Below are 22479 nucleotides of genomic sequence, written 5' to 3'. Positions count from 1 at the left end.
TGTGTGTGTGTGTGTGTGTGTGCATGTCACTGACAATTATAATTAAAGATTCCGTGGGGGTCAATACAAGGGGAGTGAGAGGAGGGAAATCACACCTGCACATCAACTCTAAAACTCAGAAAAACAAAAAGCAGAAGAGAAGTTTCTGGAGGTGGAACGTGGGAAACTGGGTAGACACTGGCCAAAGGACAGAACACTTCAGTTAGTTAACCAATCAGAATCAAGTCTGGATTGGGGATCTCTGTGGATGGAATGTTTTGTGCTCTCCAAATTGAGACATAGTCCCCACTGAAACTGGACCTGGAGGTGTCGCTTTGGGAAGTGATTGCTTTATAAGGATTCTACCCTCATGGGTGCCATTGGTTTACCTATTAAGGAAGGTATTAGACATCCTTTTTTTTGTATCTGTGACTTCTGCCACATGAAGACACAACATTTCTCCCCTCTAGAAGAGGCACGATTGAAGTCATCTTGAAAATGGATTATCATCACATACCTATACCCTAATCCAGGACCTCCAACCTCTAAGACTTCCAACCTCTAGAACAGTCAACAATGAGTCTCTGTTCTCTCAGTGACCAAACCTGTAATAACCTGATTGATAGTGGGAAAACTGAACTGACAGGGTCTGTAATCAACAGAACTGTGTTGAGTGGTTAGAATTTTATCCTCAGCAACTGACGTCACTATGTGGGGTAACCAGTAGGTCATTCAGCTTGGCTATGGTCATCATTACAAATGTAAGTTTATAGTAAAATATCACATTGTATATTTCATTTATTTAATTTATATTGCTCATATGTATCAATGATGCTTCAGTAAAACTGCAAGGAGGGGAGACATTTTTCCCACCAGCTTAGTTTCTCCTGGCGAACTGGTAAGGAAAGTCAAACGTGATGTTTTTAAAATGAAACCTCTACTTCCATAAACTTTCAGAATGACCTCCACCAGAAAGATATATGGTAGTAGAAAAGGCATCATTTATTGAAAAACAGCAAATAAATTGAAGTTTCTTGGAACCTGAAGCTTTCCTCTTCAATAAACTCTCAAGTACTTGTTGTCGCAGCCACTTTTAAGGGAAGTCTAGCCCAGCTAGTGTGATGCATGTCTGTGCTTTTTGCAGCTAGGGAACACTAAACATATATCTCTTAAGAGCTTCTGGCCATCAGCTTTCCCCAAAGAGGAAAGCAGAAGGGGAATGGGGGAGAAACACTGAACAGGAAAACATACACTTGGTCTTTTCTGCAAATCAAGTGATGTATATGTACTGATGAAAACGTAAGAAAATAAAAAGTAGAAGCTGGTATTGCTCAGACAGAAGGTTGAGTGGGTTATTTTAAATCTTTCTGGATTTTGCCCACTTCTTGCCTCTGTGGAGAATGTCAAAGGCATTACTTTAATCTGATGATTTGAATGTCACCATCATTGCAGTAACTTGCCAGGCACTGGGTGACATACTTAACATAGATTAATTTATTGCTTTCAACATCTCTAAAAGACAGACACAATTAAGAGTGCTGCTTTGTGACAAGGAGACAATAGGCACACATGTTCAAGGACACGCTGAGGAACTGTAGTAGCACATCTAAACCTGGTCACTTCGCCACTGTGCCAGAGTTCTGGACACTCAGAATGAGAGGGTTGAGGGTATGGGAAAGAAGAAAACCTTGAGTGTACAATGAGCCAAGGAAATGGCTCTGGAGTAGAGATCCTATGGAATGAGGAAACATGCCATGCCTACGTAAGTGTAAGACTGTTCAGTCAAAAGTGATGAATGCCAATGATCTCTACACTCAATACAACCTGCCTCATCTTGACAGGATAGTGTCATAGCAGAACGGGACAAGAGATGATGATGATAATGATGATGATGATGATGATGATGATGATGATGATGAAGATGAAGATAGACAGCTAGCTAGCTAGCTAGCTAGCTAGCTAGATAGATAGATAGATAGATAGAGACAGATTTCATTATGATAAATAAATAGCATTTATATTGGACCTTTTAGCAGCAAAGCAAGAACAAGCAGAGTTTCTAAGACCCACCCAGTAGATGACAAAATAATTCTTCTAGCCCAGTTCTTCTGAGTCTCCATTAACTTCCCCGGGGAAATGCTGTTTTCATGTGTGAACAGTATAAAAAGATCACTTTTACTTCCTAGACTTTGAATGCCCCTGGGACTGTCTTCCAAGGTGAAACTTTGAATGGACTGTGCTATTTAAATTCTTATCAATTGCATAGGAAGAACAGTCTTTACTTGGTTAAATGACTGGGCACATTTAGAGCAAATTTTAAATACACAATACAATGGCATAGGAAGAATACTCTTTACATGTTTAAATGATTGTACACATTATCAGTAATTTTTAAATACACAATAGTTGGCTCTATTTATTCACAATAAATCCTTTCCCTTAGGTAAGGCAACCTGAATTGGCCATTCCCAGCTAGAGGACAGACTACCTTGACATAAGTCCATGCTTTTGCTCTACCCTTGCTAGAACTCCTGCCTTCCTCTGTATCCATGCTGAATGGATATGTTAGACAGCTTTCTATCACTATAACAAATAACCGAGACAATCAATTTATAAAGAAGGACTGCTTTACGTGACTTGGTTTTAGAGGTTCAAACCAGGACCAGCCCTGTTGCTTTTCTACACGAAGACATGATAATATATCACAGGAGAGAGGTGTGCCTGAGCTTTCTGCTTCATGACCAGGAATTGGTAAAGAGAAAGAGGAATGAGCTAGAACCTTCCTGCCCACTTCAAACACTTTTACAGTGACCTAAAGACCTCTGCTAAGATCTCCTAGGAGCAGTGGTTTACAACTTGTGGATCTTGGCCCCAGCAGTGGTCTCAGATCAGATATCCTGCATATCAGATTTGTACATTATGATTTATAGTGGTAGCAAAGTTACAATAATGAAGTAGCAACAAAATAATGTTATGGTTAGGAGGTCACCGCAACGTGAGGAACTGCATTAAAGGGTCACAGCATTAGGAGGGTGGAGAGCACTGTCTTAGACATTCTACTACCTCTCATATCACTAAGAGCCAAAATAGAAGCTCTCTGCACATGCTTGAGAAGATGCTAAATTAAACACAACTCGCATGCCCATCCTCATGAATTGCCATGGACATATATCACTACAGCTACAATAAATATAAACCTGGGCTTTTCTGAGTTCTTCTCATCATCAGCGGGAAAGGGAAGTTCTAGGAACTATGGAGTACCATTGAAATATTTCTAAGGTGAGAAATAGTGCAGCAGGCTTGGTCAGGCCAGACGGCCTGGAGGAGCGAGAGCAGCAGCACAGCAGGCAGAGCCAGACCACAGGAGGAGCAGCAAGAGCGACAGTGCGGCAGGCTGCTATGACAGCAGTCAGTGGCCTCCAGCATTTATCTGACCACTGGAGCCTCAGCTTCAGTCCCGCCAAAACCAGGAGGAATGGCCACTTAAGCCTTGGGTCCTTAGGTACCCGGAGAAATGATCATCATAGGCTCTCCTTTGCCTGCACCTGAGGAAGAGATCAAAGAAGTCACAACCCCAACTACACAATTGCAGGAAAGGGACCCCCTGAAACATAGGCTCCACCTGCTCAGATTGGAGGAAGAGATGGGTAGATAACAGGGTGAGAATATTCTCAAAAACATAAAGAGGAATACAGCGCCACCAGAAACCAGTGGTTCTACAACAGCAAGATCTGAACATCTCAATGCAGATAAAACAGAAGCAGACGCCATTAAAAATAACTTTATGAAGATGATTGAGGCCCTTAAAGAAGAAATGAAAAATTCTCTCAAAGAAATGGAGAAAAAGACAACCAAAAATAAAATAAAATAAAATGAAATAAATAAACAAATCCCTTAAAGAAAACCAAGAAAAAGCAATCAAACAGGTGAAATAAATGGCTCAAGACTTGAAAACAAAATTAGAGGCAATAAAAAAAGACCCAAACTGAAGGCCATCTGGAAATAGTCTGGGTAAACAATCAGGAACTACAGATGCAAGCAAACACAACATAAGAGATGGAAGAGAGAATCTCAGGCATCAAAGATACGATAGAGGAAATAGATTCATCAACCAAAGAAAATGTTAAGTCTAACAAAAGCTTAGCATAAAATATCCAGGAAATATGGGACACCATGATAACACCAAACCTAAGAATAACAGGAATTGAAGAATGAGAAGAATAAGTCTCAATTATGAACATCTGTGCACCAAGTACAAGGGCACCCTCATTTGCAAAAGGAACATTCCTAAAGCTTAAATCACATATCAGGCCACACACTCTAATAGTGGGAGACTTCAACACGCCACTCTCACCACTAAACAGGTCTGCCAGACAGAAACTTAGTAGAGAAATAAAGGATCAAAAAGATGTTATGACACAAATGGGCTTAAGAGACATCTATAGAACATTTCACCCAAACACGAAAGAATATTCTTTCTTCTCAGCACCTCATAGATTACTCTCCAGAACTGACGACATACTCAATAACAAAGTAAATCACAACAGACACCAAAAAAAAAAATTGAAATAACCCCCTGTGTCTTATTGGGCCATCATGGTTTAAAGTTAAAATTCTACAACACCAAGTACAGAAAGCCCACAAACTAATGGAAACTGAACAGTTCTCAGCTGAATCACCACTCAGTCAAGAAAGAAATAAAAAATAAGAAATTAAAGACCTCCTAAAATTCAATAAAAATGGCTATACAGTATACCCAAATTATGGGACACTATTAAAGCAGTGCTTAGAGGAAAGTTCATAGCATCAAATGCCTACATAAAGAAGCTAGGAAAATCCCACACTAAAGACTTGACAGAAGACCTGAAAGCCCTAGAACAGAAAGAAGCAAACTCATCCAGAAAAACTAGATCACAGGAAGTAATCAAACTGAGAGTTGAAATCAACAAAACAGAAACAAAGAAAAAAATACAAAGAATTAATGAGACAAAGAGTTGGCTCTTTGAGAAAAATCAAAAACATATACAAACCTGTATCCAAGCTAAGCAAAAGACAAAGAAAGAATATTCAAACTAACAAAATCAGAATTTTAAAAGGGGGTCAAAACAACAGACAAGGAGGAAATTTAGAGAATCATCAGGTCATATTTCAAAAATCTGCATTAAAAACAGGCAGGAGGACCAATGATATTGGATCAAAGACCCAGATATAAACCCCCACACCTATGAATACCTGCTTTTAGACAAAGAAGCTAAATGTATAAAATGGAAAAGTGAAAGCTTTTTGGTGCTGGCATAACTGGACATTGACATGTAGAAGAATGCATAGATCTATATTTATTGCCGTGCACAAAACTCAAGTCCAAATGGATCAATGACCTCAACATAAACCAACTACACTGAACCTGATAGAAAAGAAAGTGGGAAGTAATCTTGAACACACTAACACAGGAGACCACTTCCTAAGTGTAACTCCAGTAGCACAGACACTGAGAAAAACAATTAATTAATGGTACTTCCTAAAATTCTGAAACTTCTGTAAAGCAAAAAATGTGTCCAACAAGACAAAATGGCTGCCTTCAGAATGGGAAAAGATCTTCACCAACCCCATATTAGACAGAGGACTGATCTTCAAAATATACAAGTAACTCATGAAACTTAAAATAAAAAGATAAATAATCCAATAAAAATGGTGTACAGACTTAGACAGTGAACTCTCATCAGAGGATTCTCAAATGTCTGAAAAACACTTAAGGAAATGCTCAATATCCTTAGTCATCAAAAAATAATGCAAATCAAAACAACTTTGAGATACCACCTTACACCTGTCAGAATGGCTAAGATCAAAAACACTGATTATTACCTATACTAGTGAAAATGTGGAATAAAGGGAACACTCCCCCATTGCTGTTGGGAGTGTAAACTTGTACAGTTGTTTTGTAAATCAATATTGCAATGTCTCAGAAAATGAGAAATAAATCTACTTCAAGACAAAGCAATAACCCTCTTGGGCATTTACCCCTAGCATACTCAATCATACCACAAGGACATGTGCTCAACTATGTTCATAGCAGCATTATTCATAATAACCTGCACCTGGAAACAACCTAAATTGCCCTCAACTGAAGAATGGATTAAGAAACTGTGGCACATTTACACAATGGAATACTACTCAGTGATAAAAAAATAATGACATCTTGAAATTTGCAGACAAATGTATGGAACTAGAAAAAGCATACTAAGTGAGTTAACACAGACCCAGAAAGACAAATATAATATGTTATTACTCATAAGTGACTTTTAGACATAAATCACAGAATAACCAGCCTACAGTCCAAAATCCCTGAGAACCTAGTCAACAAAGAACACACTAAAAGAGACATGCACTTAGGAAGGAGAAAAAGACAAGATCTCCTAAGTAAACTGGGACATGGGGGTGGGATGAGGGTGAAAATGGAGAGAGAAGGGAGGAAAGGTGTGGGGAAAATATATAGTTCAATTAAAAACAAAAAATAAAATAAAATTTAAAAAATATTTCTAATAAACAGACTAAGACTATTAATATTTCTAATAGGCAGACTAAGACTTCAAGGCAATTTGTCAGAAGAAATAAATAATCTTCACCAGGAAAGTACACACCAACTAGTTACCCAATATGAAGCTACCATTCCGAAGACATACAAAAGAATAATATCACACAGATTGATAAACTTCTATTTAAAATATGTATGTATATGCACACTGTGGGGTAATGCTTTTATACACTATAAAGATTTGTCACTCATATTGGTTTTATAAAAAACTGCCAGTAACCAAGCAGCAAGTTTAGGCGGGGAACCAGACTAAGAGAATTCTGGGAAGAAGAAAAGTGGACAGTCTGTCACCAGCCAGATGCCATGCAACTGCCCAAGAAGCAAGATATGAGGTAACAAACCATGAGCCTCGTTGTAAAATATAAAATAATAGAAGTAGGCTAGTTTAAGACATGAGAGCTAGCTAGGAATGGACCTGAGTCATTGGCCCAACAGTGTTGTAATTAATATAGTTTTTGTGTGATTATTCAGGTCTGGGTGGCTGGGAAATGAAAGCACAGTCTCTGTTTTAATATGCATATACATATTTGCATTGCAATAATAATTAATGAGAAGAGGCTATGAATTTGAAAGCAGGGGTATAGGGGAGGATTTGGAGGAAGAAAGGGGAAAGCAGAAATGTTCTAATTTTATTATATTCTCAAAAATAAAGAAATAAAAACTAAGACTGACTAAAAAAATGTTAAAGAAAAACATGTATTTGTTTTCAGATAATAGGTGGATGATAAAATTTAATATTCATTTAAAGTTAACATTTTTATGTGACTATACCATAAGAATGGATGATTTTTGCAAAATGGCTCTGGAATCTTATAATAGGTTGGAAAATATTCACTCTGGGAAGAGAGTCTATTAGTCCATAGAATTGGTTCTTGGAGAAATTCTGTAAGTTGAAACAATTTCCAACACATGTTTAGGACACCAACACAACCCTGATATTTCAACCACTCACCAATAAGAGAATATCAGGCTTCCCCACCAGGGCCAGGGCAGTGGAGAGCTTCCGTCTGGTACCCCCACTGTATGTGGCCACTGGTTTGTCCACATGAGATTCGAGGTGAAGGCGTCTTACCAGGTCTGCAGCTACCTGGAAGAGAAAAGCTATCCATGAACCTTCTTCCATGATGTCCACATGACCTGGGTTGCCTTCTGCCTCTTCCCACCATGCCTGCACTCCCCTCTCACACACAGAGGACCAGAAGACTTCCTCATCCCATATCTAATTATAAAAAAAAGAGCAAAAGGGAAAGAACAGGGGGAAGAGGGGTCCCATGTCTGTGGAAGGTTAGGATGGCCAAACGCAGATCAGAGAACTCTGAGTCAATGATGAGTCTGGATGAGTATCTACATTCAGGTGAGTAGAATAAAGGTGGCCCCAAGGAAGGCTGAGAAGGAGCTGAATAGGAAAGAAACAAAGAGAAACAGGCACCAAAACCTCAAGGGAAATGACACCGAATAAGGAATATAGACCATTGATAGCATTTATACATTCAGAGTTTATTTATTCAGTATCCAAGCTGAAGAAATATGGTACCAGTTTCTTCTTCATAGCTGCCAAGAAGTATCTGATCACTTCACAAGGGTGCTACTTCATTCATCAGAACATACACCCATCCTCAGCCACCAGGGTTACCTTTGAAGCCCTTATCCTCAGACTCATAGCCTCTCCTCTATCCACCACTCCACTCTGTATCTTACCACACACCCTGAGAGCCCATTTACCCTTAAATTTTAATTCAAATCTTCATCCTCCCCAATGCACATCAACCAAGTCTCTAAGGCCACACTTACGTTGATGTTCTCCAGAATAATTTGCCCTAAACTACTTTTTACCTATGTCTAGTTCTGTCTCTTATGTGGGACTCAAGTTAGGCATTTTGTTTGTTTGTTTCCAATTGTTTGTACAATTTAAAAAATACACACTTCGTATAATTCTTGTGTAGATAAAAATCTACATTAATCAAGGTGTTAATGCAGATATAAACGCAGATTTGTCTTTCAGATATGGTCATATAATCAAACTAGTGAAAAAGCAGACTTTAGTTCAAATGTAGAAGGACAAATTATATAAGATTATGACAACTAATAATTGTATATTTTAAAGCCCTAAATAAAACAGGGTTAAGATGATGCATATACTATTTCACAAACATATAAAACTTAGGGTTTTTTATTTACTATGTTTTTTATTAATTTATACAAATTTCCACTTCCTCCCCTCCTCCCAATACCCTCCCACTCCCCTTACTCCCTCTCCTCCCTCTCCAGTCCTAAGAGCATTCAGGGTTTCCTGCCCTGTGGGAAGTTCATGTTCCTCCCCCCTCCCTCCAGGTCTAGGAAGGTGAGCATCCAAACAGACCAGGATCCCAAAAAGCCAGTACATGCAGACGAAACAAGACCCAGTGCCATTATCAATGGCTTTTCAGTCAGCCCCCATGTCAGCCACATTCAGGCTCAGTCCAGTGCTCCAATGTGGGTCTCTGTCTCAATCTCCATCCATCGTCGTATGAAGGTTCCCTCTGGTCCTGACTTCCTTGCTCACGTTCTCCCTCCTTCTGCTTCCCATTTGGACCTAGGGAGTTAAGTCCAGTGTTCCAATGTGGGTCTCTGTCTCTATCTCCACAGTCCAAATGAGGAGCAGAAGGAGGGAGAACATGAACAAGGAAGTCAGGACCGCGAGGGGTGCATTCACCCACTGATACAAGGGGACTGATCTAATGAGAGCTCACCAAGGCCAGCTGGACTGGGACTGAATGAACATGTGATCAAACTTAGGGTTTTAATAAGACAATGATCATGATATGCCACAAACTTCAAAATATTTTGGATGACAACATCTTAAACCTAAATTATTCAATCTGTATTTGTGTAGCTTCAAAATAATTCAGAAAACAAACTAAAAGACACAAGTGCTGGTCCGTGCTCAAGCAGTGCGAGTCAAAGAAAGAGAAGTCAAGGCCCAAGAGGTAGGTAGGGGCTGAATCTTGAGTCTCCCACAGTTTCCGAGAAAGTCATCTCAAGGTCAATATTTTGTTCTCAATGAAAATATTCAAACCATTTTCTCCAGACTGTCTCATGGGAAGCACCCCTTCCCCTGTATTCATTTAGTCCAATTATGTCTATTAAAATAAATTGAATAAAAGCCTCTTTACACAAATAAAAAAACTTCAAAATATTTTATACAGAATTAGCAAACAAGCACAAATAGCTAATTGGGGAGCTGCAGTGAAAAGACTGAGACAGAAAGCCTATGCTGGGATGCTTAACGACAACCCATGGTGTCAATGGAATCACAAAGCTGAACTGTAAGCTTGCCTTGCATGATGCTCATAGGGAAGGCCAAGGGAGGCAGCAGGCTCCCTAGAAGAAGTCTTTGCTTCAGTGAGAGCAGCACTGTGGCCACACAGGCAGTCGACACTTTTGGGAAATTATGAACACAAAGAGCTGTGAGACTAGCAAAAACTAACAGAAATGGGAAAACTGAAAATTTGGGTTATCTTTTAAGAGTTAGGAAAACGTTCAAAATGTACATCTTTTTACAAGCGTTTATTGTGTTATACTGCATTCTGTTCAGAAGAAAGACAAAAAGAGGCTAATAAAGGGGAGAAACAAAGCAAGATAATGATGAACAGTTCTGGTTTTATAGCAACGAGCCTCAGAGTACATACATTCTTAATAAATTTGCCAAATGTTGTTGGTTATTTTTATGAAACCAAAGAGTGTTTGTCATATTTTTCTAATTTCACAAAAGGTTAAATAGTGCAGACTACAAGTTCCAGGGCCATTAATCACAGGGAAGATTCCAGAACGTGTGGGAATAAATGTCTGATCTAATGCTCTGTGAATGTCACTTTTGGAAAATAACTGAAAATGATCTAATAAGAAGCATTTTGTTGCCATCTTTTCTGCACTCAGCACCGCTATCAAAATAATGGCAAATGCAATGACCCAGAAATCGAGGCTGGCAAAATGCTACTTAGACCCCAAAATGTCATAAGCCACAAAAATCTCGCTGCTATTGTCCCAGAGTAACAAAATGTTGCAAGTTACAAGATCTTACACATGTCACTCTTTCAGAAAGCTCTACCAAGTGTACCACCTTTAGATCACAAGACTGGAATTCCTTATCTTTATGGCCCAGGCTATAACACATTCAGCATGTTAGAACTTTGGGGAATATCCTATAGTCAGAATATATTGTTCAAGAAAGCATATACACTCATCAGATTCCTGAGTAAAACTGTCCATGTGCAAGTGTGATGGCCATATCAAACCTGTTCTGTGAAATTCAAGGTGAAAATGAGACATTGATCAGGAAAAAGAAGCCAAGGATTTCCAAAGGAAAAGTGACCACGTGACCTTCCCTCTGCCAGTGATCCTTCTTCACTCCAAACTTAGCTCTTTTCAAAATCCACCATGAGTGGGAAAAAGAAATTTAAGATGTAAGCAATGTCTACAGTAATGTTGTTGAATGCACCACTCAGAAATATCCTGAGGGGTGGAGAGATGGTTCAGCAGTTAAGAGTGCTGGTGGCTCATCCAGAAATCTTGAGTTCAATTCCCAACAAACACACGGCAGCTCACAACCATCTATAGTGGGATCTGATGTCCTCTTCTGACATAAAGTAATGTGTCCAGACAAAGCAGTTAGAGCACTCAAATTCATAAAATAAACAAGAAAAGTTTTTTTAATAAGGAAGAAAGAGAGGGAGATAGGGAGGGAGGGAGAGGGAGGGAGGGAGGGAGGGAGGGAGAGAGAGAGAGAGAGAGAGAGAGAGAGAGAGAGAGAGAGAGAGAGAGAACGCCACGGGGAAAGCTGGCTCAGGGGTTAAGAGTCCAGAGGTCCTGCGTCCAATTTTCAGCACACATATACATGGTGGCTCACAGCCATCTATGGAACTTATGGCCTCTTCTGGCATAAAGTAATACATTCAGACAAGCATCCATACACATAAAACAAATGTTAAAAATGTAAAGATGTAGTCCAAGAACAATGTGCAGGAATTTACAAAGATAGGATCAGTAAGCTTCAATTCCTATCCCAGAGAAGATCAAAATGCAGATTTCACCAGGTTTCATCCCAATTAGAAGCTTTATTTGGATATATTAGCTAAAAAAAAATATCAGAATCTCCTCTTACATACTTACCTGTCTTCACAGATTGTAAGTGCATTCTAGAGGCATGCAGCTCTGACCCAATACTTAATGATTCGCCAACCTGGACAGTCGAATACAAGCTTAAAGCACACCCTCTGTTCGCAACTGTACAGTGTGAACAAGCTTGAAGTGTACTCTCTGCTCACAACTGTATGGTGTGAACAAGCTTGAAGTGTACTCTCTGCTCACAACTGTATGGTGTGAGCAAGCTTGAAGTGCACCCTCTGCTCACAACTGTACAGTGTGAACAATTGACTGGAAACTTGCTCGATCAGCAGAACCTGAATTCAAGTCAAACGAAGGGGTAACCTTTCCTTGTCTAAGTAAACATTTGAGGACTGCACCTGTAAAAGGCATCATTATAGACAGAACAGATCAGCAAACTTACCATAGGTGAATTGAATGCCTGGAGTTCAGGCAGAATGCAGTGCAAGGCTTAAGCTGGGGGGCATCAGAGGAAGAGGGGTGAGGGACTGGGAGGGTGATGCAGAAAGGGCTTTCAGCAAGCATAGGAGGTACCCTTGAATCAGAGGACACAGTGACTGTCTATCTTTCCACAGACAAGAGGGAGGTCTGTAGAAGAAAATTGATTTGAGTGACAGATATATTAGGTGGAAAATGCCTCTTTTATACCCACGGTTCGCGGCTTGCACAGGAGCGTTTTTCCGGGCCCGATTCACTGAAGTACAATGGAGAGTAAATAAGAAAACCTGCTAGGGAAGTCCCAGGAATCCACAAGGAAGACCCCAGCGGAAACCCTAAGTAATAGAGGAGAGGGTGTCTGAACTGGCCCTTCCCTGTAATCAGATTGATGACTACCCTAATTGTCATCATAGAACCTTCGTCCAGCAACTGAAGGAAGTAGATGGAGAGACCCACAGCTAAGCACTGGGCTGAGCTCTCAGAGTCCAGCTGAAGAGAGAGAGGAGTGATAATATGAGCAAAGGCGTCAAGGTCATGATGGGGAAACCCACAGAGACAGCTGACCTGAGCTAGTGGGAGCTCACTGACTCTGGACCGACAGCTGGGGAACCTGCATAGGACTGAACTAGGCCCTCTGAAAGTGTGTGACTGTTGTGTGGCTTGGGCAGTCTGTGGGGCCACTGGCAGTGGGATCAGGATTTATCCCTAATGCATGAATTGACTTTTTGGAGCCCATTCTTCATGGCAGGATACCTTGCTCAACTTTGATACAGGGGCAGGGGCTTGGTTCTGCCTCCAATAGATATGCCAGACTTTGTTGACTCCCCGTGGGAGGCTTTACCCTCCCTGAGGAGTGGATGGGGGTTGGGGTGAAGGGTGGTGTGGGGAAGTAAGGGGGGAGGGGGAACTGGGATTGGCATGTAAAATGAAAAAATTACTACTTTTAAATAAAAACTAAATTAATTTTTAAAATGAAAATAAGGAAAGAAACGCTCCAGGCTAGAGTGCATCTATAGTCGTTAAACACAGTTTCCGTTTCCTTGATCACACAAACAGCCTGAGATGTCAGAGATGGAAGATATTTTGTTCTAGTCTGCTAGCTAGCAACTGTCAGCGTGATGTCAATCAAAAGTCTGTACTCCCGAGCTGCTACTTGATCACTCTGTGTTTCACGTTCTCCGATTTAAAAATCAGGCAAACAGTTCCTATTTTCAGGTGGGGTATGAGACATACATGCAGAAGGACAATCACACATCACTTAAGGGCAGGATGCATTCTGAGGATTGCATCTTGAGACAGTTCATCATGCTGTGAACCTCAAAGAACTCTCTCCCAGTCCAACGTAGTAGCGGTCAATCACCGAGCATGGATATGACCTCTCAATACTATCAAGAGGTATGGCAAATACAAAGTGCATGAGGCTGTTGCCAGGACATAGGTTTTTTTGTAAGTAGAAGTAAACCAATGCAGAATAAAACATATTATAATGCAGCAAATATTTAAACCAGCAATAGTCAAGCATTACGTAGAGCAGTCATTGCTACAGCTGACGGCAGAGGTTTGTTAACACCACCATATTCACACACGGGATGTGTCATGATGCAATGTTAACGTAGGTGTACAGGTCATCAAGCTATTGGCAGCTTTCATTCCAATTTTGTACCCTCACCAGTATGGGATCCATGGTGAAAGAAACATTAAGATATGGTTCCTGACTACATTAATTGGATCATCATTTTATGTTGCTTAACACTAATATCTGTAATAAGCACCTCGGAACTCTATGCTTATTCTACATTTCAATTTGCTCACACAATTTACCGTAGTGAGAAATTGGCTGGGAAAGGCACTATGTCCTTTAGGAATATGTAGAAAATGTGCTGATCTATTAGAAACCGCTGAATGAGCAAGTCGCAATATCATCTGCATAATCCATGACAGCTTCGTGAAAGAAATAAGGCTAGTTCCTAATTGGGGAGCATTAAAGGAGCTTCTCAGTGGAGGAGTTCAAAACACGGACTGAAGGACAGTGGATTATCAGAAAGCAATTGCCTGGGTGACAGAGAGCACCAAGTCTTATTAAGGGAGACGTCATAAGTGCATTCATTCAGACAGAGGGGGCCAGATTATAGCCACAGACAACAATCTACCTCTTCAATCAAAAGCTAACAAGAGGGAGCTGACAGAGAAAATGCCTATTAAAGATAGAGCCAAATATTAGTATTGGATGTTAAGTTCTACTTCAGTTGGTGGATCTCCTGTAGGGTGGTCAATTAGCTTTGTTTATTAACATGGGAGGTAGGTCAAGTGTCCTGGGTCTGAACAATGAAGGGAAGGGTTTCTATTCTGGCTTTGGAGCAGTTATAAGTTATGGAACAGAAATAAAAAAGAAAGACAACACAGAGAATGAATTGTCATGGACCAGTAAGGGCTACTAGGTTTGTCTACTGTGAATCCTAGGATGTCCCACTCATACAGACTCTGATTGATAAGCTCCACCCCTTTTATTCTACTCCTTTTGCAGAACCAGAAATCTAGTCAGCACTTCACATACTACAAAGAGGTGTGTAAAGGGCAAAATGTGCTTTAAACACCTTCCATTCTGATGCATTCCTACTTTAAATGCCCTCTGAGCTGTCTGTCAAGGCTATGAGCTCCGATCTGACCGCAGCTTGCATCAGCAGAGGAGTCAAGTCTCCCCTGCCCACTGTTACCCTGCTCTCCATCACTCTCAGGCCTGAGAATTCTTGCCCTTCTAGGTGCTCCTTCATTCTCCCGAGACCACCCAGAAAGGCACTCCTCACAAAAAGCTTTCTGCCTTCTCCCATAATCCACTTTAGTAACTCTCAAGCTCCACAAACACTTTGTGTCTAATTTTGCAGTATTTGTTCCTGACCACAAACCACAGACCAGGAAATCTACAGACATTTACAGGAAAAAGAGAAAAAGTACAGATACAAAGTAACCGAACATATTTTTTGCTTATCTCCTTGCATAGAACTCTCTCACTGACACAGTTTTCTATATACAATATCAATAAAATTTTAATGTTGGAAAATGACTTCCTTGAACTCATCTGCCGACATGACTTCTTATCCTGGGGTGAGAGAACAGCCTTAGAGCCATAGTTGATGGACCAGCAGCCCTTAATGGATCCTTTTTCTTGGAAAACTGCAAGATTGCTTACCTCTGGAATGTACTGTTTTGGAATCCCACGGAGGCTGCAGTAGTATTGGAGATGCTCCCAGCCCGTCAGGAGCTCATCCAAGGCATCCTGCTGTGGACAGTAGCCAAAGAGAATTCCCACTTTGCCAGCAGAAGTCAGATCCACCATATCTCTGCACACATAAGTAGAACAGGCTGACAAGGCTTCATGAATACAAATCAGCCTATCCCTTAAATTTAACTCATCAATTTCCACCACTCTGTGTCTCCTATAGCTAACAATTTTGCATAAATATTTTCATCTAATGACAAAATGAAGGATACCAGAAAATGCCACACTAAAATATGTATCTTGGCACCAGGACTATTCAACTAACTTAAACCAACAAACTCTGAGGAACCTGTTTAACCTCCCCAGTCCCCTAATAAAGAGTTCACCAACTTCCCGTTTGTAAAGAACATGCTAACTTGCAAAGATATTTCTGCTTTGGCTACTTACAGAGACTACTCTGACCACCTACAAATACAAGCAGAGGAGACCAATTTTCTAGACACTTCTCCTCCCCAGAATGCCAAACCCATTTCCATTTGATAATACCTGTGTATAAGCCTCTTTCTTCAAACCCATCATTTGATCCTCCCTCTCTCCTGTCCTTCTGTGGTGGTTTGAAAGAAAATGGCTCCCAAAGAGAGGGGCACTATTAGGAGGTGTGACTTTGTTGGAGTAGGTGCAGTCTTTTTTAAAGAAGTGTGCCACTGTGGGGGTGGGTTTTGAGGTCTCTTCTGCACAAGCTTTGCTCAGACCATTTCTTGCTCCCTGCAAGATGTAGGACTCTCAGCTATTTCACCAGCACCATGTCTGCTTGCATGCCACCATGCTCTCTGTCATGATGATAATGGAACAAACCTCTGAAATTGTAAGCCGCCACCCCAATTAAATGTTTTCCTTATAAGAGTTGCCATGGTTATGGTGTCTTTTCACAGTAATAGAAACACTAAGAAACCTTCCTCTGTCTCTTCTCTCTCCATTTTTGTTTTTTTCCTATATTTCCCCTCTCTATATGTAATTATATATAATACATATTTTTTCTTTGTAAAACTTTTGTCTGTATATATGAAATTAAATATGCCTTTGTTAGTTTAATTTCTAGGGCCTTAACATAGAACCAAAGATGGTAGAGAACAAAACTGTTTCTTCCCTCCCAGTAACAACCCATGAGAACAGTACAAGAGTGTGTTTGAGCAAATGTGTGTATATGTGTCTGTATGTGTGTGTCTAACACTGAGCTTCACATTTGGCATATGATATGTTCTGAATAAAAGGCTATCTGTAATATTTCTACAAAGAAATTATTATAAATAATGTATAGATCCTTAAAATTACAGTTGAAAATTTCACAATTCAATTTAATTATAACAGTTGTACATAAACTTTCAATGAATATGTGAAAAGCAGTAAGAGTTAATGGGCCCAGGTGCAAAGGTCATCACCAGCTTCCATACCTTGCTGTGGTATTAAGAGATGTCACCTTCAAAAGGAGGATTGGGTCATAAACACAGGTATCTCAAAGAATGGGAGATTGTGATGCTTAATGAAAATTAATTTGACTTAATTAAGAATAATGCAAAAGGAGGTCATGAATTTGAAAATAAGCAATAAGGAGTATTTGTGATAGTCTGGGGGACAGAAATGCTGTCATTATATTATAACTCAAAAAACAAAGTAATAATAAAAAAATAAATGAGATATAGAAACATCAGGAAAATGTTACTTCCAAGTGCGTCTGTGAGAGTGTTTCTAGAAAATCCCTGACTCATGGAGGCACACTTACAGCAGGAGGCACCACCGCACCTGCTTGAGGGCCAGATGAAATAAAAAGGCAGAAGAAGGCAAATTCAACTTTGTCTCTCTCCCTCCCTTTCTCCTTACCTCCCTCTCCCCCCTCTTCTTCTTTCCTCCTTTCCCTTCCTCTTTTCTTCCCTCTTCCCCTCTCCTTGTCTTCTCCCCTCTCTCCTCCGATCCTTTCCTTCTGGAGCTGAAGCACCCTTTCCTTTTACCCCGGGCCTGAGAGCACTATGAGAACTCTGAACTTTGGTAGGCAGAAGTAGAACTAGTGGGCTTTCAGGAGAGAACCATAACACCCATTTCTACGGCTCCGGGTTTGAGGACTTGGAGTGAACCATGCCACTGGCACCTTTATGAATGGCAAATGGCTTCTTGTAGGATTTCTCAGGCTCCCTAATAACCTGAACAAATTCTCCGAATAGAATAAATCTCCTCTCTCTCTTCCTTCCCCTTTTCCCTTCTTCACCTTCCTTTCTTACCAAACTTTCAAGTATTCTGACTGGTTCATTATCCTTACAAAGGCCCCATGGGGGAATTAATAGTCCAGCTTTTCCTTCTACCATGGAAAAACTGCAATAAACCCTCATCTCTGAAGCAGGCAGTCTTCACCTGACTTATGTCTGGTAGGATCTTCTCCTTCTTCTAGTGTGCAATAATACTATGATTGTTACACAACCATTCTTATGACATGGATGTCCTTTACTCATTCTTGCATAGGAAATGAGACTGTCAAGGAAGATGTCCTCTTGAATTTGTAGCCTGGTAAACAATGAAAGCATTTTACATCACGGCTCACCATGTTTGTCGCATGCAAAAATGCAAAGATTAGATGAAAATACAAGTTTTAAGAATCCCTGTATATTCAGTAACTAACTCTGGAAAACTTAATAGGGAAATAACTCAATAGGATTATATACATATATACACACACACATATATATATAATTTGTGTGTATATGTATATATACATTTATGATCATGTTTGTGTATATTTTATCTGCAGCTGCAAACATGTTATTTTAAATTCATTATCAGAGTGTCAATCTGGGGTTTGATTTTTTTTAAAGTCTAAAAAGTTTTATAACCAAAAAGACATAAAACATTGAATTAAATCTACTCAGAATGCCTTGGCCCAGGAAACACTGATGACTGGATCCCCTGCAGGACACACCCAGGTAAAGCTTAGCAATGATGACAGGCATGCGTCCAAAGAACAGGAGAGTTCACGGTGATAGGCAACATGTGCTCTCATCTTCCTGAAGCAAAGGTCATTGGGACAGATAACAATGAGATGCATAAAGTGGCTCCTGAGACGCTGAGGGTTGATATTACTCTTTAGAGATAAAATAAGATGTGGGGCTACAGAGTCAGACGAAGACAGGTGAGCCCATACACAGGAGAAAATGCAGAGGATCTGTAACTCAGGCTTTTCTACCCGAGGACAGTGACGGGATGAACATAAGAAGAAAAGACCTGTCTGGTGTCCAGTCTCACCAAATGCAAAATTCCTCTTTGAAGTAGAATTACTAAGTATTGATGGAAATAGTGGTAAAGGCATCAGCCACAATGAAACCTTAGCCTTGAAGCTTATACAAGAAATTAGAGCTTGTTACTGGGGAACAGGAAGACTCAAATGGAAACTCCAGGGAGTTAAAACGTGTTTACTCGATCCCAACATTTGAAAAATGCAATGCCTTATAAGTTCCTTGCAGCCTCAAATATTTTACTATAACTACAGAAAATAGTAGGGATAATTATTTTTCCTTTTACCTAAAAGTCTCAGTAAAAATATATGAACTATCTTGGTCTGAAACAAACAAAAAAAGAGAAATAGGACAAAGTAAATCTAGATCATGAGACACAACAAAGCGAAGATTTAAAAAATAGATAAAATAGAAAAGGCTATAAAAATAATGAAAATCTTCAAAGTCACAAGTTAATTCTCTGGAAAAATAAAAACCTTTAGCTACGCTGGCTAAGAAAATCAAAACCAAAACAAATAACATTAACAAAAACAAAGATTCACATGATTAAAATTGCAAGAAGCATTTCTATTAAGATATAGAAACAGAGAGGCTTATGATGCAGTAGTACTAGCATCCTTATGGGGACAGATCCATAGGGGATGAGCAGGTACACCTAAGAATAAACAAGCAACTGGACTTTTGTCTGGATGAGGAAGAACAAACTCGAACAGATGCACATGAAGTAGGTTGAACAAGTACTTTTTAAAGTGTTCACAATTTAATCCTAGAACCAGATAATTTCAGTAGTGAGTTCTAATGAATGAAGACTAACATCAACCCTGCACAGTCTGTTTCAAACAACAAAGAGACAAGTATAACTCTGAGTTAATTTCCTAAGAATTGTAATGATAATGAAACCAAAGACATGAGAAGGAAAGAAACCTCTGCAATTTATTAGAACTACAGGCAGACGAAGTCTTATAAAATACACATTCTCATTAACTAATAATGGGGCATTGCCCCAGTAAACTCAATGTGAACTGAAAATATCATACATCAAAAAATGCTTTTACTACCATCTGTGTTTGCATATTTCTGCAATTCTAGCACTTCAGACGTAAAGGCAAGACAATCGTGAGCTCATGGTCAGCCTGGACTATTTATCAAGTTCCAGGCTATTGTAAAGAGATCCTGCTGGGGAGGAGGTGCATTACTACTTTTCAATTGCTCAATGAATGAACATTATAACTCAAACTGGTCTACCATATTCATTCTTAGGACTCAATGTAACCTATACTTGAGCACTTTGGAAGTATTTTACTGCATATTATTAGCCTTGGAAGAGATGAAAATTCAAAGTACATTTTCTAATTAATGCCTATTTCTTTCCTAATGGCAATGAGTTGAAAAACTATGTTTAGAATCCAATAGGTCAGGAACCATGTATATAAGAAAATCAAATCCAGTAATACATAGGGGAAATTAGATATAAGGAAGTAAGGTAAACCCAAGGAAGACAAAGTTAGTTCAGTATGCTAAAATTAGACATGATATACTGAATTAATGGTGAACAAATATCATATGCCATCCAAATAGGCAAAACACCACACTTGATAAAATTCAAAGTAGAAATAAAATAGGTTTATTATATGACACTACTTATAGGAACTTCTCCACTTATCTGATCCATATATATAGACAGACAGATCCTCAGAGGAAGAAGTAGATTCATGATAGCTGATGACTAGGGAAGGGAGTGTCCAAGGAGGAAAAACTAATACATGCAGAGTCTGTTTTGAAGGTGATAAAAATATTCTAGAGTTACATATTAAAAATTACCATGCAATTTTATGAATATAACCATTGCAATGCATGTCCTGGCTTTTTGGGATCCTAGTCTGTTTGGATGCTCACCTTCCTAGACCTGGAGGAAGAGGGGAGGAACTTGAACTTCCCACAGGGCAGGAAACCCTGACTGCTCTTAGGACTGGAGAGGGAGGAGGAGAGGGAGTGGGGGGGGGAGGAGGGGAGGGAGTGGGGGAGAGGAGGAGAGGGAGTGGGGGGGGAGGAGGAGAGGGAGTGGGGGGAATGGGAGGATATGGGGAGGAGGGGAGGAAGTGGAAATTTTATAAACAAATGAATAAATTAATTTAAAAAGATTATAAATTCTGAAGTACATGAACTGAATCTAAATTAACCGAAACAGTGTCAGTAAAAGATCAATATACAAAAGTTCTATGGAAGCTCTCATACCCCTTCATACCTGCACTACACAGATGCTTGTACCAATGATGTTCATTCTAATGCCTGCCAATATTAATGAAGGAAAAGAATCACATCATTCAACAATATGGGTACTAACCACTTCACCAATGTAGAATTATGGAAAAGAAGCTGCAGATAAAGAGACTTATTGACTAGCCAACCAATTGAATAGCCAACCAATGACTGGTTCGATTTGAGGCCAGCACAACAAAAGGGAGCCCATGACTGACACTTCCTGGAGGGTCAGTAACCTGATACTTGATAACCCAGACACCTAGGATAGAATCAAACATGAGTAGCAAAAAGAAAAGTTAAATAAAATGATTCCTAATGATATTCTGCTATACCCATAGATCAGTGCTCAGCCCAACTACCACCAGAGAGATTTTATTCAGAAACTTATGGGAGTAGATGCAGAGACCCACAGTCAAGCATTAGGTGGAACTCAAAGGAGCCCCACAGAAGAGGGGAAGAGGGGAAGGGAAGATTGTAGGATCCACAGGGATGGAGGACACCATGAAAACATGTTCCACAGAATTAACTATGCAGGGCTCAGATGGGCTCACAGAGACTGAAGCAGCAAACTCAGAGCCTTCATGCCTCTGAGCTAGGTCCCCTGAATGTCTATTATGGTTTTGTAGCTTGGTATTCCTGGCAGAATCCTAACAGTGGGGAAGGGGTATCTCAAACTCTTTTGCTTGCTCTTTGGACCCTTTTACTCCTACTGGGTTGCCTTGATATGAGGATATGTGCCTAGTCTTGTTGTAACTTGTTGCACCATGCTCATTTGACAACCCTGGAGGCCTGCTCTTTTCTGAAGGGAAAGGGAGGAGGAGTGCATCTGGAGGAGAGGGAATAAGTGGTGAGGGAGGGGTGGGAGGGGAAACTGTGAACAGTATATAATGTCTGGGAGAAGAATACGTTTTATAAAAAATAACATTCTAGTTTGAGATGTCTCCTGTTACTACAATGAACATGTTATTTTGATCACGATAGATGTGATTTATAAAGTTAAAAAGGAATCTGTGAAGAAAATTCATAGAAAAAAATAACAGTCAAATAAAGAATTGATTTCAAGAAAAAAAACTATTAAAAAGAATAAGAGTATACAGAGGGGAATATTAAAGATACAAAAATGAGCGACAGAACTTCTAGGACTGGACAGGATGGGGTGTAGAATAAAACAACTCATGGAATGGGAGTAATTAAAGGGTGCAGGTACAGGAAAAGGATCTGGACACAGAATAAAAAATATTCAGAAGAGTATGAAAACAGAAAGAACAAGGAAAGCCAATATCTATACAGTTGCCTGTGTGTAATCAGAGCATCGTGAAGAGAAGGGAACAAGAAAGGAAATGGATTTGAACAAATAATTTACACATTTGACGGCAACTAGGGTGCTCTAGTCATACCTAATAAAGCCCAGACAGGATAAACACAAAGAACCCAGATTAGAGCATTTATGAAAATGACCAAAAACTAGAAATAAAATCTTCTTTTTAAAATGGGAAAAAATGCCAGGCGGTGGTGGCACACACCTTTAATCCCAGCACTTGGCAGGCAGATCTCTGTAAATCTGAGGTCAG

At 39.8% G+C, this 22479-nt stretch overlaps 1 protein-coding gene across 1 annotated transcript in view; it reads right to left on the bottom strand.

Moving 5' to 3' along the window:
• The window catches only part of Abca13 (ATP binding cassette subfamily A member 13), a 329916-nt gene that overhangs the window by 50816 nt on the left and 256621 nt on the right, over window positions 1-22479 (bottom strand). Inside the window, exons 40-41 of the mRNA XM_087909185.1 lie at window positions 15339-15489; window positions 7524-7658 (exon numbers count right to left, since the gene is read on the bottom strand). Of these exons, the coding sequence (XP_087765311.1) occupies window positions 7524-7658; window positions 15339-15489 (286 nt within the window). The remainder of the gene's footprint in view (window positions 1-7523; window positions 7659-15338; window positions 15490-22479) is intronic.

This window comes from Myodes glareolus, chromosome 8, assembly GCF_982192425.1.
Source record: "Myodes glareolus chromosome 8, mMyoGla1.1, whole genome shotgun sequence".
NCBI lineage: Eukaryota > Metazoa > Chordata > Mammalia > Rodentia > Cricetidae > Myodes > Myodes glareolus.
Note: the sequence above shows the minus strand (reverse complement) of the source record. Positions and strands in the feature narration are given on the sequence as shown.